We start from the raw sequence: 16141 nt of genomic DNA on the forward strand, positions 1-16141 counted from the left end.
GTGATATTTAATTCATTCATGAGTGGAAACTTGTCCAGCTTTGTGAGCCTCCCTCAAGACACAAGATTAGTCAGTGTCAAAAGGACGTGAGCGATAGCCTGGGACGATGTAGACAGTCCAGTAAGAGTTCTTTGGCTCTTTTATAAAGCAGTAATTCAGCATTAATGTTGCAAAAAATTGTGATCGGTCAGTCAGTTGGCTTGATCCAACCTTTTGGTCCAGACTACAACACCTGAGGGACAGTCATGACCTGATTATCACAATATCTGCTACAGACATTCATGGATTCCAGATGATTTAGCTGGATGACTCCTAATGACCCTTTTTCTTCAAGGGTCACCATTAGCTGAATGTTTCCGCAACTATTGCATGGACCACCATGGTTTGTTGCAGATATTCATGTTTCCCTCAGGATGAATTATAAAAACTTTGGTGAGTTCAAAGCCTGGACACACTCCTGTCCCATGATACAATACAAAAAGTAAAACTTACACTGAAACTCATCAAAACTAAACTAAAACTAAACATTTTTAAACAATAAAAATGAAACTGAAATGAGCAAACCCAGTCTGAAAACTAACTGAAACTAAACTGAATTGAAACAAAAATCAAAAGGTTTGAACCTGGGGTGAGGGAGCCCTTCTGTGTGGAGTTTGCACGCTCTTGCCATGTCAGCATGGGTTTACTCAGGGTACTCCAGCTTCCTCCCACAGTCCAAAGACATGCAGGTTAATTGGTGCCTCTAAATAACCCGTAGGTGTGAATGTGAGCGTGAATGGTTGTCTGTCTCTATAGTCCCTTTTACACTGCCAGATTTTCGGCGAATGTTGGGCCGTTTTGCCGGCAAACTGCGAGCATTTAGACACACAGAGCTGGATTGGCGAGTTGATCCGAGGCGCCCAGTTTTCGCTGAGTAGGGGTAAACATATTGGCGGAACTTTTTTAGTTTAAAAAGACTGAGGTGGCCTTCAGGAGGGGCTGTTGATGACTTGTGGGAGGAGCCACAAGGACTTGCGAGCCACTGGCGGTGGATAAACAGGAAACAGCTGATAGCAGGAATGAGCAGCTAGTAGCAAGAGGGAAAGGCAAACCTGAAAGAAACTGTAAAGATGAGCAACTGGGGAGACAAGGAGTTGCACGCCCTCCTTGTCCTCGCAAACGAAGAGGCCATTAACTGTCAGATGACAGGAATGGTGAAGGACGGGCTTCCCTCCCACGTCACTGTTTATGTCACACGCTGAGCTATACGTTTTGTTACTTGCTCACGCCCCCCATTGCCCCGAAAAAGGCACATTCTGTATGAACAAAAAGTAGGTAGGCGGCATTTTGCTGCACTCCCTGATTTTGTTTTCATACTGCCAATGCTGAAAGAAGACTGATTGGGCTTTCCTGAAAATTTGCACAATTCCTATTCAAAAAGGGCTATTGTGTCAGCCCTGTGATAGTCTGGTGACCTGTCCAGGGTGTACCCCGCCTCTAGGCCAGTGTCAGTTGGGATAGGCTCCAGCCCTCCCACGACCCCTAACAGGATAAGCGGTTATTGAAAATGAATGAAATGAATAATGAAAAGTACAAAACAATTATAACTCTGGCCCAAAGATCATTCATGTACCTTGGACGGAGAACGTGGTAAACATTATAACTGCTGAACATTAGCATGTTAGCATTATTATTGTGAGCCTGTCACTATGCTAGTATTAAGTACAACCTCACAGTGCTGTATTGACCTTTATTCTTGGGGGTGTTAGGGAGGACTGGCCAAAACAGCAGCAGTACAACACATTTCATAATGAGTGATAGTGTAAAGAGAAGAAACTCCTTCACACAAGTACTTTTCTAAACCTGCGTTGATCTATGTTTCCCTTGAAGCTCCAGCACTTTCTTCCCTCCAGTGTCTGTCTTCTCTTTCAGTGTCTGGTTTAGTAATGATGAGAGCTTTCCAAGTAGGTGAAACTTCCAGCCAGTCCGCCTCTCATCTCTCCGTCCCGCTGATACAGACAAGACCGATGTATCAGATGAAAACACTTTTGCCGTCCAAACGCAGGCGGGATGTGCTGTAGTGCAAATACTGGCTCATCCACAGTCACAGTATATTGTGCAACATCTCAGAGATGAGCGACAATGACGTGTAATTTCCATTGTTTGGTGTGAAATCACCACGTGGGAATGATGCTCGCTGTCATCTCTCAGGGCTGGAGTGTTGTTTGCAATACTAATATGTCCCTCTCTCTGTCTTTTCCCATCTTTCTTTCCTCTGTCTTTCCTTGTCTCTAGGTTGGTGGTTTGTCAGCACAGCGGAGGAGCAGGGCTGGGTGCCGGCCACATACCTGGACTCCCAGAATGTAACCAGAGACGATTTGGATCTGGGCACATCCAGGACTGGAGAAGGTTAGCGCAGGCACATGCACAGACGCAGTATTATTAGATTCATAAAACACAGAAAGACATAAACGTCATTCTGGCTGAGTCGTTATTGGAGAAACGTGTGCGAGGAACAGGCCATGATTTCTCAATAATGGTTTTTGGTGGGTGTTTTCTTCTGTGCTCTTATCTCAATCTAAGACTAAAAGCAGCATACAGAAGCCAGACACACTCACAAACACACATCCAGTCACACATTAGGAACCTTGAAGACCACAGTCGCAGCTCCATGGTGAAATGGTACCAGACCGCAGCCAAAAGGGTTTGCAATATTTTGGCACCACAGAAAATTCCTTTCAACTCCCCTGGGAGGCTGCAACTCTTGCAGGAGTCTTGTTTTGTTGTGACCCTTTCCTCCCTCATGTTTAGTCTGACTGCTGGGATGGAGCATTTCATCACTGGGTCATAAGCCTCTCGCTGCTTTTAGACCGGGGGAATCCAATAGAGATAAATAAAGTGGAAACACACAAGTGGTGCTCACATGCATGGTTGCAGCACACATGCACCCAGCTTACCTGCAGCAGTGTTTGGTAATGACACAGGAATGGTGCAATAGTTTATTATGCTGTAGAGTGCTTCTGGATTATCTAACAGACATTTTCTGTCTCTCGTTAAGACATGCAAGCCTCCATGCTTCACTGAACTGTGCACATTCTGCAAGACACACACACACAAACACACTCTGCTAGAACGATGACAGCTCCTGCACAGCTGCCACAGTCACTGTTATTTGCTGTTCTCATTCGTTTCTTGAGGGTTTTTTTTCTTTCCTTTTGCACACACTCTCACACACTTAATAGATGTTGTCAGTGCCTGTAACAGTGGAATCTCTTACAGTGCTGTATCCTGGAGGCGAAATAACAGCTTAATGGATATGGAGCGTTGGTTGCTTGCAGATTGGGTGTTTTTAATGGGTTTTTTTATTTGTCTTTGCATTTGTTTTTTCAAGTGTACTTAGATTCAATTTAGCGTGCTATAGAATATTAAACTGGGATTAAACAACTACATTTGATTCATCCATTTACAGGATAATTCTGCTTTATTACAACTTGGGTCTTACTTTGTAGCTTTTTCTGTCAGCTGTGATGACATTAATTCAAGTAAAGGCCCTTAAAGTGGCATCTTAAGGGCGACTGCTTTGCATGCCGTTTGGAAACATATCACTGAATTAAACAACGCATGTAAGGCAATGTTGCTCTCTTGTCAGTGTTCTCCTATTTACTCCTAAAACAAGCCAATAACAGTAAGCAGTAGTGTCACTGCCTGCGTTTTGGTTTAAAACTGGGAGACATGTGCTTTTGGCTGCATTAAAAAGGGATGTAGTCAGAACAAACCAGCAGCAGCTGTGTCAATCAACTCACCTGGTACTACTCTCATGAGCCACCCCCCTCCCCCCTGCAGCTGACTACTAACCACACCCACCTCCACAGAATCTTTAGACTGCTGCTTTGCCTAAGTAACTTAAGGTTTAACCTTGTTAACATTGACATCACTGGCACTGCCACTTGGGCTAGTCTTTCTGGATTCCATCAGCAGTCCGTCATGCTTGCATACCTTCAATTTCATGTTATAGAAACCTGTCTGTGTATGCTAGCGAGAGATGTTGCAAAAGCAGAGCGGTCTTGTACCCTTGTATAAAGAGGGAGAGAGCATGCCAGGTGTGTTGTCCAGGCCGGAAGTCAGTCTGTGCAGTGTTCTGGCCAGTCCGCCTGCATTCACGCCGGTGCAAACGTTGTTGGCAGTTCTATAAATGTGTGCGGGCAGCAATATCCCACATTTTACATTTGTGGGAGTCAATGAAATCATCTGCTATTCCTACAATCCTGCACTGAAATCCAGGCTCTGAACTCTCACACAACTCGTGCAGGATAATCCAAGTCTCAGTTATCCAGTTGTCCATCCATCCATACGTTTTCATCGGTTTATCTGAGGCCCGACCGTGGGGGCAGTAGGCAAAGCAAAGCACCCCAGACATCCCTCTCCCCAGCAACGCTTTTCAGCTCCTCCTGGGAGACCCCAAGGCGTTCCCAGGCCAGATTAGAGTGGTAATCCCTCCAGAGTGTTCTGGGTCTGCCCCAGGGCCTCCTACCAGTGGGATGTGCCTGGAACACCTCTAATGGGAGGAACCCAGCAGGCATCCTGATCAGATGCCCGAACCACCTCAACTGACCCCTCTCGAGGAAAAAGAGCAGTGGCTCTACTCCGAGATCCCTCCGGATCTTCGCCCTGTGGGCCCACCACCTGCAGGGACAGGAATCAGGGTTCGGTGTATTGTGTGCTGGCCGGCAGGCAAGAGTGGGGCCCTGGGCATGCTGATCCCTGGTGTCGTGGACTGGCTTTATCCAGTTGTATGCTCAGTAATTTCAAACAAGCAGCCCTTGCAGATGGGGAACTGAACTGAAAGTGAAACTTATGTATGCTCTCTTCAAAGCCGGACTCTGCCTCAATCAGTTTGTGTGTGTCATTGTGTGACTTTGGTGTGTGTTAAACGGTTCATTTTGATTCAGATTTGGATTCAAAGGAGACTTGGATTAAACTGCACAAATTGAGAGCTTGTAAACAGATGTTTTAATAGAATGTTGCTGTTGTTAAACACAGTCAACTATGACTTGAATTCATCAAGAATGTTTGGCCTTTTTGGATTCTTCGTTCCCCGTGCAGGCATGCAAGAAAAACAAACTTTTTGTCATGAATTCAGCAAAACACAGGTTGAGTAATTGATATACAAATGGTCATTTGGGGCAAAGGTATTACTTTAAAATAGGGTCTCAAACCACTTTATTCAGAGGTGGAAAGAACATGCACCCCATGTTTATAATAGTTCCTCGATGCCCAGGAAAACTGTACATGCACATCTTAGTTGTACCACATCACAGATATTAATGCAGTTGGTACAATTGGCTTATTAAAGATAGAAAGCATGACCACGTCTCCCAAAATGAGACCCAAGTTATAATAAACCAGACTTATGCTTTAAGCCTGTGGGTTGGATCTGGCAGTCATGTTACACACTCTCACACATTTGGTTTTCTCACTGTCTCCTTCCTCTGTTAACCAATACACTCAAGTGAATTTATGCGGGAAGTGCCTGAGCTCACACCTACACATACACACACACCTTCCCCTCCATCCCCACCCTCTGTCAGGGGCCCCCATTTTCCCATTAGGCCTGGTGTCTTTGTGTTTGCACACATCGTCACTTCTTATTTCTGATCTCCTCCTTCCCGCTTCCTGTCGTCCCTTACATCTCATTATCTCTGCGTGGTCTGTAACCTAATTCCACTGACAGCTCAGCTCGCTGGAGAGGAACCGACAGGCGCAGCCTGGCCCCGCTGAAATTACCTCGAAATAACATTTCCCTTTGTGCCTTCCCTTAGCTGATATTTCAATTAGGAGGTCAACAGGAGTAGGGTGGTGTTCAGTGGGATGGATGGAAGGCAGACAGGAATCAAAAGGGAGCGGAAATGACAAGTAGCAGAAGCACACAAAGGGAAAGAGGGCAGATGTCGAGCAGAGGGAGTGATGGAGGGACAAGAGGGTGAAGAGAGGACAGGAGATGGAGAAGGAATTAGATTACCACAGTAGGAGGATAGATAGAAGATGAGCGCTGTTTCTGTCTATCCGTCCCCTCATTAATGTGTTTGCTCTTCGTGTGGCCTCAGACAGTGTACTAAGATAGGAACATGACTCATCATGTTATTACCGATGCTTTATCATACAGACTTTGGACTAATAGAGACTGAGAGAGTTCAAGAGTTCAACACACAGCAGCTAGACACTGTATGTAAATGTCATCAATTAATATCAATAGGATCTGTGCTTTGTCCTCCTTCCCTGTTGCTTATTTTAAACATATAAAGTTTTGGACGTAGTTACAGATGAAGGTTGACAGTTGCATATATAAATGGATCCTTAATGAGGTGCGCAAAAGTAATTCTTTATTATAGATTTCTTGTCATCTCATGTGAATTTGTGGTGATTTAGAGTCGAAACTAAACACTATATGTCGTAATGCTGCTTTTTATTGTTACATATCATTGTAAAATATATACCTTTGGATTCTGGACCAAGACATCATTTTATTGGGGAAAATAAAAATGTTTTTAAACAGATTTGACACATTTAAGAGGTTTCATACAGCTGAAGTTCGTTGCTGGAAGACACACTGAAACAACTGCAACTGCAACTTTGTCTGTTTGTAAGCAGAACATTGTGTGTTTATGACAATCCTACTGTGGCTTACCTTGCTTTAAACCCAACACCGGACCACAATGCCCGCTTCGGCCACTGACTTTGATGATATGTGAGCAGAAAAATATGGAAAACCTTGCTGACTGCCAGCAGGGAATTTGTTTGTTTTTGTTTCACAATCATGAGACCTCTGACAATTAAACTTGAGTCATACAGTGGTTTGAAATAACTAGCAGTTCAGAGTACATGGTGTTGTCTTTTGTACCAGTCAGATGTTAAAAAAAAGCTCCATAAAAATGAAACAAAACATCATATCTTATTAAATTAACGTACACAATATAATAATAATAATGCACTGAACAATACACTACACACTGACTGAATAATGGTACAGAGTAACACATGGTGCTCAGTAGTCTTGGGTGGTATCAAAGATGCTTCTCGTTTTGTTAAACTGATGTGGAGGTGCTGTATTGATGTAATGAATTGTAGTGCACAGCATGCGCCACCAGAGGTCAGTCATTACCGGTGGAAGAAGGAGCTGAGAAAGATGGGGGATGTGAGTGGTGGGGATAACGTTAGAACATAATTAAAAAAGCAAAATGCCACATGATTTGATTCAACACGTCACCTCCGTTCAGCCCACTGATTTTTTCGTATCTTAGATGTCATCGAACCCTATAGCAAGAGGGGAGCTTATTTCCTATCTATTCATTATTCTGTTGCTCATAAGTATTTAAAGAGCAACTTGCAGGTTGATGTTTTTGCTAAATTTATACTTAATCTTTCCAGAAAATGGCCTTTTGAAAAGTGAATGCAGGTCTTTATGTGTTTTACAAGACACGAGGGCAGAATTTCAAAGGTAGAAGTTCCCATTCTGAGCACAGTAGAAGACATTATTGGTTGTAAGTGGTCATGAGTCGGTACTTTCCAGTAGATTGACATTGTGTTTTATCATTTTCATCATGGTGACGTATTGTATTTGTGCTGGTTGCACAAATTCCGTTTTGTCAGGACATCGAGTCCACAGTGTCCCTGACAGGAAAAAGAACGAAGCTAGCTAGTGTGCCTGGGTGCAGTTTGTGCAGGTTAAGAGACAGGACTTCACAGTTTGTGGTGCTCATTTTAGACAGTAGGATTATGTTGAGGGTGATATGATGGAGTTCAGGATGGAATATCGAAGCCAGGATCGCGTGAGGCCCAGCAGGACCTGTCTAAGTAGGCTAATTGCATATTAGAAAACATGTGCCTGTTGAGATGTCAGGATGGTGTGTAGGTATCAAAAAAAAAGATACCGCCCAAGCCTACTGGTCAGCTGTAATGCATACTAAATAAATAATCAAGATTCTGCCCTCAAATGGATCTTTCATATGCCACTGAGATTTTTGGTTTTGACTCTATACACTCCATTGTTCAGGAATTTTAAGTTCTGGGGAAAAAAAAAAAACACTTCTGCTTTTATGAAGAGCAGCTAACTTTACATTTAACATATCCTTTGTTAAAATACTGACAAACCCAAGAGATGATCCGCTGGCTTCATGCTGGATGTACAGGAATTATTCGCCTTGTTCCTTTGAAACTATTCTGGTGCAGCTAACAACAGCTTCTTTTTGCCTTTGTTCCCGTTGCTAATCTCTGCTTCTTACACTAACTCCGCTTTTGTTTGTTTCTTTTTCTTCTTGGTTGCCCCTCATCATCCTCAGTTACCAAAAGACGCAAGGCGCATCTGAAGAGGCTGGACCGCCGCTGGACCCTGGGGGGTATAGTCAACCGCCAGCAGAGCAGAGGTGAACATGGAGACAGCAGGCACACTCACACACACAGATTACACAGTTACGGTAAATGCATACGTGTCCCACATGAAGGGGGGCCTGCACATGCATACATCAGTACAGACCCACACATGTACTCACAAGGAATCAGACGCTGAGTCATTTTCTCTGTCCACATAGGGTAACAAACCAGCTCATGAATATGGCCACGCACACATATGGTGCGTTATTGTCTTAGAAAGATTACGTGTGGCAAAATCTCAACTCAAAGATTGACTTAGTAGTTATTTCCGACTGTTTAATCTCTGAATAGGTCTGCCCTCAGGCATCATAATGTAACTCAATACAATGCTACAGGGATGACGTTTTTCTGTAGGCTGACACAGAAGTTGTCAGCGCCCCGGTTCCCTCGTCAAAGAGCCACTTGGATTTTCCATTGTATTACATAAAAAGTGAAAGGAAGAGCATTTATGTATGAACAACAGTGGGCAATTTATTGCAAATACAATGGTTATGAGAGTTGATTACAGAAGAAAATGGTTCCCGATTAAACCAGGTGACACAGGAAATTTATACGCAGTGTAAAACAGGGGCTTCAGGGTGAAACACGGCCAAAGAGTGTCATTTAGCCACTTGTAAGGAACCACCTGTTTAAGAAGCATGAATGGGGAATTCACTGACATATTTTATATCGTAGAACAAAACGTGAAAGTCTCTTTAGTTTGTATTGACCATGGGCATTTTAGACATCTGACCAGAAAACCCATTAACTTTGAGAAAAGGGAACTTGGAGAGCTAAAATGCTAACTCGTTTCCAGGTTTTAGGACTCATTCCTAGAGCGCTCTATGCAACCTCTGTTAGCGATTTGACCTGGCCATGGGCTGCTAACAGCTAATGTTTACTAGCTCTCCCTCTGTCGGTTTTAACATGGATTTGTTCACAATGAAGCATTATCAGGGAAACAATAGGGTGTGTCCCCTGATAGTGAGTCTACCACATCCTTTTATCCAGGAGACGTCCCAGGAAGATCTCTGTTTGTCTCTGTTGACAATTCTCCCCGGGACAACAAGACGCCATTAGTCTCGAGCCCTGCTCTTAAGCCTGCACAAAATTGATGTGACCCAACAGAAAAGCACTCGCCACTGCCATTAGTGAATGTTACCATATTTGCCAGGCTGATGGCAGTCTACTGTACGATGCCAATACTTATGTTCGGCCAATAGGTCGGTGCATCACTTAAAAAATGAGGGAGAAAAAAAGCAAGAAAAACAAGACACAATAATTAAGTGTCTGAAATTCACCGACACATACAGTACACACTTTCCCCATAAACTGTAAGAAACAAATGTATAGTACCACTGCTGAGCCCCTCTCCTCTGTACTCATATTTTGCTGCCACATGGTAAACAAGCTCATTTACAGCCTCGCCAGCCAACAACAACTAGCCTTGAGTATCTACCGGGAGCAGCATATTGGGTGGCCATGAGTCAGCTCTGACAGTAAAATCTCAAATGTGACTCCATCAAACTTGGAACACTCTTCAGCTCACACAGAGCAGCAAAATAATTAGACTGCATTAAACAGATTTGGATAATTAAGGCTATTCGGCTCCCACAGCACAAACGCAACAACCTTGACGGCCACTGAGCCATGAGAACATAAATGATTGTATAACAGTGTTGCTGTGTTAATTAAAGCAAGCTCCCTTAGGTTTAAAATGCTGTTAATTACTTTAGCATTTTGCTTGTAATTCTGTCTCGAAGAAAGAAAAAAAAAAAAGACACAAACATAAACAAGCTCTTGTGCGCTTTTAACTTTCACATTTGGCAAGTTACCTGCGGTTTTGTCGAGTCATTATTGCTTTAACGCCGAAAGAGAGACATGAGTCTATGTCTGAAAAAACAGTCACTTCTCTTTGGGGGGGCGAGTGGGCGCTTTGTAATTCAAACTTTTCTCAGACTGTCAGTTTGGCACCTGTCTGGTTCCAGGCTTAGTCAGGACTTCAAACAGACGCCTTGTAGTTATAATTTGTTTATGGAAGCTGTTCCTGGACCTGTGCAACCTCTGTAAAACCTCTAAAAACACGCTTTGTTTCTCATTATTATACTATAGTCTAGCCACACTGGCTTGTGTTACCACCTTCGCCTTCACCAGCGAGCATCAGTGATTAATCAGAGGAGATTGAATATAGGGCAAACTCAGGTCGAATGGTACGAGCCTCCACTCTATAGAGCGTGTAGTAACTCATACTGTACAGGAGTGAAATACTTTGGTGTAAAAACAACTCGGGCCCCCGCTCCTTCTAAAAACACACACTGACTGACAGGAAACATTCCTATAGAGTCAACAGCCTCAGGTAGTTGATGCAGTGTAAGTTACACACATGGCCACATACCCATGTACTTAATCCTATTTGGTTTTGTGGGGAAGAATAGCAGCAGACAGGGGAACGTTACTCATTCACGTACTCCACAAAGCTGATTTAGGAATTCAAACCAGCAACTTTATTGTCAGAAGTCTAAGTTAGAATATTAAATGGTCGCCATTTACATTATATCATTGTTTATAGGCTGGAATCAAAGCATACTGTATAAAGAATATGGCAGGTTAGGGGAAGAGTGTTAGCCAGGTCTACAGGAATGTTACCAAACTAGATTCGTCTCCCAGAACAGTGAGGCTTGGCCAGAATGGAAAGTGTGAAAGTGGGACAGCGGCCCAATCTGCGGACTGGTTTTAATCACACAGACTTCAACCTCTACAGAGCACGGATGAGTCATCCGGCTAGTTGTCGCCACCAGAGAATGAGGGCATGAAACACTTTTGGAGGCCATGTTCTTGAATTCCAGCACTACGTTTTTTTAGATGCCTGGCTTTTTGCTTTTGTGGGGTAGAGGTAGTATTTCAGGGCACATGTTGGTGTCACTATGTATGATATATCCTGTACTTATATATGTTTTTAGCTTGCACAGTGTGACCGCGCTCCCATTTTGTAAACACATGAACATACAGTATCACACTCTTCAAAATGCAAACTTTTACAGTCATTGCCTTGCAAGGCTGGATTTCCATCTGAGCAACGCAGGCAACTCACCCAGCGCATGGATGCAACGGGTGCAGGCCCAGTGGCTCTTAGTGTCAGGGGGCCCCCCAGATCGTCACCTGCAATATATCAGTCAAATTAACACATGCTGTCCAGAAAGAAACTGAAAATGACTGTAAAGAGACACAAAATGACCAAAAATTACAGAAAATGATCTCAAAGAGACAAAAAATGACTTCAAAATGACCCCTGAAAAGTTAACACAGGTTTTGAGATCAAAAACAGCTTAACGTTAAAACCACATGGGACTGCATTGGTGGGCATGTGTTGCTTAAGGTGCAGGCGAGACATGACATAAATTCCAAGAAGTTTGAGTAACAGAGGCACATAAACGCTGCATTACAGTTTACAATATTTTAAGACAGGATTTTATAATTCTGGAAAGTTAACACAATTATTATTTTATCCTTTGTTGTAACAATCAGGAGGTATAAAGCAGAAATGACCTGTTCTCGTTATAAAGTAATCTGTCTTGAAGAGGGTCCCTGAGTCCCTAAATTTTGTAATTATATGTTTCTGGGCCCCCTTTAATGATGGGGAAAATGGGGGGCCAGCAGCTCATTTATGCCCTGGTGCTCCCTGGCAGGTTAATCTGTTCATGCCATCATGGAAAGATGTCTTTTCTGTTGTCACTTCTTGCACACCAAAGTTACATACATTTGCCGAATGTCAGTGCAAACCGAGCAGAAGTGCCAGAAACTGCAGTTCCTCAAATGGCCACTTGAGGCTGGCTCTAGAAGGAAGTCGATCCCCATAGACCCCCATGTTAAAATGTCTAAACTTTGCAGCAGAAATAAACATGTTTACAGCCTGGTTTCCCTAATTCACCCCTTCATGATATTGGGAGTGAATTTTATAATAATATAATTTACCCATTTAAATTTTTTAGGGCTTAAAGTTACACATATATGTAAAGGTGTGGCGTCACCTCATCTTATGAGCCACATCCAAATCTGTCAAAATATGGTTGCTTCTGGTTCCTTAAAACCAAGATGGCAACAACCGAAATGCCGAACTCAACGGGAGTCCACAAACCAACATCTGATGTTAGGGTAGTAATGTCCGTTGTGTTTATACAGTTTAAGGTGCAAAGATGCAGACCATTCAGGTGTTTGCAGGGAATAGCAAACTCACAGTGTTTGATGACTATTCCTGTTAGCCTCATTTAGCATTGCTACATTGCTAATGTCATTACTGGCCACCAGAGATGCGAAGTATGGTCTGGTGGCAAAATAACCAGACGATACTTTGGGCCAAATCTGCACACACACAGTCTGATGTAGTTTCCAGTTTCTGCATGTTTTTAGATGAAAGGCGTGTGACCTGAAATTGGAGGCCGCTCTACTCTATATGAAGTACATCACTGGGTGTTTGACTGGCATTTGGCCCACATGTGGTCAAAAAATATAAAGTTCAACAACTTTGTATACCATGTATTCTGGAGTTCAGGGGAGTTTTGTTGATGAGGGTATTGTTTAAACATATCCCAGTAAGGCAGACTTAATTTAGCTTCGAGATTTTTAAACACTGCTGTGTGACTGTTATGTTTCGTCGGTTGAAAGAAATGTGTCATGCTGACACAGCCACACGTGAGGTTACAGAGGACCTGAGAGAACCTGAGGACAGAGGAGTTTCACATGGCAGCAAGTCTTACTGGCTGCGTTGCAAACACGCTAACGGCTCCTGGGCCAGTAGCTCTTTTTCCACCATCAAAAATAGTCTCGGCATAAAAAAAAAGACTGCAGCTACTGCTGACTGGAGTCATGTCAAACTTTTGTGGATTTTCCAACTTTTTCATTCACCACCACTCTCCACTGTCTGACTGTATTACTGTCTGTCGACAGGCTGTCCAATTCTGTCTCTGTTCTCGGTTCAACTGTGCTTCAAACCACTGTGCAGGTACAGTAAATGGACTGAATTTATATACCACTTAAAGCACTTTACAAAACAGGCATCATCCACACACTGGTGACAGAGGCTGCTATGCAAGATGCAACCTCCTCATCAGGAGCTATAAACGTTCACACGCACAGTTTGGGGTTCAGTATCTTGTCCAAGGACACTTTGACATGTAGATTGCCGTGGCCAAGGATCGAACCACTCGACCGTCTGATTAGTAGACGACTGCTCTACCTCCTGAGCGGTCACAGCCGTGGTTTGTGTTAGTGTTTAATTGCTCGGTGCACCAGATGGCTTGGGTTTGCTATTGGGAATAATATGAGTGCCAGAAAGTTAAGATAGCCACAAGAAAGACTCCATGTATTTCATCCTGAAAGTTTCAGCAGCTAGTATTTGCCCTGTGCCAACTTTTCGTCTTTCCACCTCTCTCCATATTTTTATCCACCCCACTCTCTACTCATCCTCATTTCCCCCCTTTTTTTAACTTTGTGAATGGAGGCGCCACTGTCCCTGCCTGATAATGCATTGCTGAGCTAGCGATAAGAAACGTGTGAGTGAGGTTTTACAGCTCTGCGGCGACACTTGAGATACAGTTTGATTTAGTGGCGCTGGCAAAGGACAAAAACAAAGAGCGATCACGTAGGATTTATGTTCTCGCCGGATGTAATTTGCTAATGGAAGAGAGCGGTCGTATACTCTGCGGCCCATTTGCTGACACAAGCTTCTTTGCCTTTTAAGTTACGCTTCATAAAGAAGACGGGGACGGCATCCTGAGATCTTGACAATAAAATAAGGGTGCGCTGGGGACTCCAATTAAATCACAGCACATCTCTTTTTGACTCCCCCGTGCTCTGACACAAAGCGAGGTCTGGGTGTCTTGACCTCTCTTGGGGTGTTGATTGGCTGCTGACTGCGAAATGACCTCATTGTGTGCTCAACAGGGGTGGCGTCTTGGACTCTAAGGTTCAATGCAAGCCTTCCTCCCTCCGCCCTGCTGGCAGTGGCCTGTGCTTTCACAGAGTGCTATCATTTACAGCAGGTCCCTAATCTGATTTATAGAATCCCACTGACCGCCCTCTCAACTCACTGCTCTGTCCCTGAAGTGTGACGCCAGCTCCAGGACACACACAGAGATGGACACTGAGGCTCATTAAAGACACACACACAGATGGACACTGGGGCTCATTAAAGACACACACACACACACATTGTGATTAATAGATGCGATTAATCCAATCTCTCATTTTTCATCCTGGTCCTCAGTGAAATAAAATCAACTACATGACAAACCACAACACACACAGTGCCAAAGAGTTTGTTAGGACATCAATACACGCATAACAAACACACACATTTGCATAGACGTTCCAGATTCCTCTGTAAGCTATCCCATTTGTTAGTCCCTGTCCATCTGCAAGCACTTGCCCCAACCTCTACACACTCACACACTGACAGACTCACACACACTTTCACACAACATGCATTGCGAGCTGAGGTTAAGGGCCAGACATTCCTCTCTGCTCCACATTATTGACCTCAGCTGCTCTGCAGTGACAGGCAGGAGAGGAACTTGAATCCGCCGTCTGGATGTACCCCACCTATTGAAAGCATGCATTCAGATGAATAAGCACACCTACCTCTTATATATCATCTGCACCTCACATTTCCTTAATCAGTCTTATCACCTTCAGCCATCTTAAGGTCACGTTAACCTTTTTACACAAGGACCACAAAGACCCGTCATTATGCCGCCTTTGCTTTTTTGTACACAACTTTTTATGCTGCCCGCAGTGTGTGATTTTAGACAGCATGCCTGTGTTCTGGAACCAAAGGAGGCGTGACGTGTAACAAAACAGAGTTGGCATCTAGAGTGACATATTGTGTATCGGGCAGCACTTTCTACACAATGGCACAACATGGCAGTAAAATTAATTTCCCCTGTTATATGGCTGTTGATCTCGTCCTCTGCTGGGAGGGTAAGGAGCTCCTGGGCCTCACTGTCTTCACAATTTGCCGACATTTTCAGTTGATGATTTTCTTCTTCGAGTTAGCTGCTAACTGCTGCTACCTGCACACATATCCAATGTGTAAGATTTAGGGGGGTGTAGTAGCAGCTAGTGGTGAGGACTGCAGATGGCAGCCAGCTTAAACTTTTCCTGGTTAGGATTACTTTAGTATTTATTGTTCAGGAGGCTTTTTACCAGCAGTCGAATGATCCAAAAAGGGTCTCCGCCTAGAATCATGGTGGTGCAACATGGAGATCCGCAGACCTGCTCCCTATGTAGATATAAACAGCTCATTCAAAGGTACAAAAGCACAACAATAATATAAGAAAACATACCTATTGTATTGAATTCCATGTCTGACAATATGTCCCACTAAGTCCTACACACTGGACCTTAAAAGGTGAGACAACTTTGTCCCCCGTAACGAGATCGTACCTCTTATACTAGAATGGCAAGGCAGAATAATAACAGGCAGTGTAAAAGGGGCTGTTCTCTCCTTTTAAACTCAGGTCTTAATTATTTTATACAGCCCTTCCTACAGCCATTTCTTTCCCCCTTTCTTCCGTCATATTTTCTGCCACTTGAGTCATCACATTGCACATGCAGATGATTCTCCCTCCTCTGCGTGCCATACCAGTTCATCAGCCCCTGAAATAAGCCGAGCTGCTGTCCATTTATCATCTCTCCCAACGCTGGGAAGCTCGGTCTGATCTATCTGTTATCTTTTGTCTCCTCCTTTGCTCCCATCGTT

General features: G+C 43.7%; 2 protein-coding genes across 5 annotated transcripts in view; one reads left to right on the forward strand and one right to left on the reverse strand.

The window, feature by feature from the left end:
* sh3pxd2aa (SH3 and PX domains 2Aa) overlaps positions 1-16141 on the forward strand; it is a 151277-nt gene that overhangs the window by 118023 nt on the left and 17113 nt on the right. For all 4 annotated transcript variants that reach the window (XM_050045236.1, XM_050045237.1, XM_050045238.1 and 1 more), the window contains 2 exons: positions 2275-2388; positions 8316-8399. In XM_050045236.1, coding sequence (XP_049901193.1) covers positions 2275-2388; positions 8316-8399 — 198 coding nt within the window. The remainder of the gene's footprint in view (positions 1-2274; positions 2389-8315; positions 8400-16141) is intronic.
* neurl1aa (neuralized E3 ubiquitin protein ligase 1Aa) overlaps positions 1-16141 on the reverse strand; it is a 101696-nt gene that overhangs the window by 1544 nt on the left and 84011 nt on the right. The gene's annotated exons all lie outside the window — the stretch shown is intronic.

The sequence above is a fragment of the Epinephelus moara genome, chromosome 5 (assembly GCF_006386435.1).
Source record: "Epinephelus moara isolate mb chromosome 5, YSFRI_EMoa_1.0, whole genome shotgun sequence".
In the NCBI taxonomy this organism is placed as follows: domain Eukaryota; kingdom Metazoa; phylum Chordata; class Actinopteri; order Perciformes; family Serranidae; genus Epinephelus; species Epinephelus moara.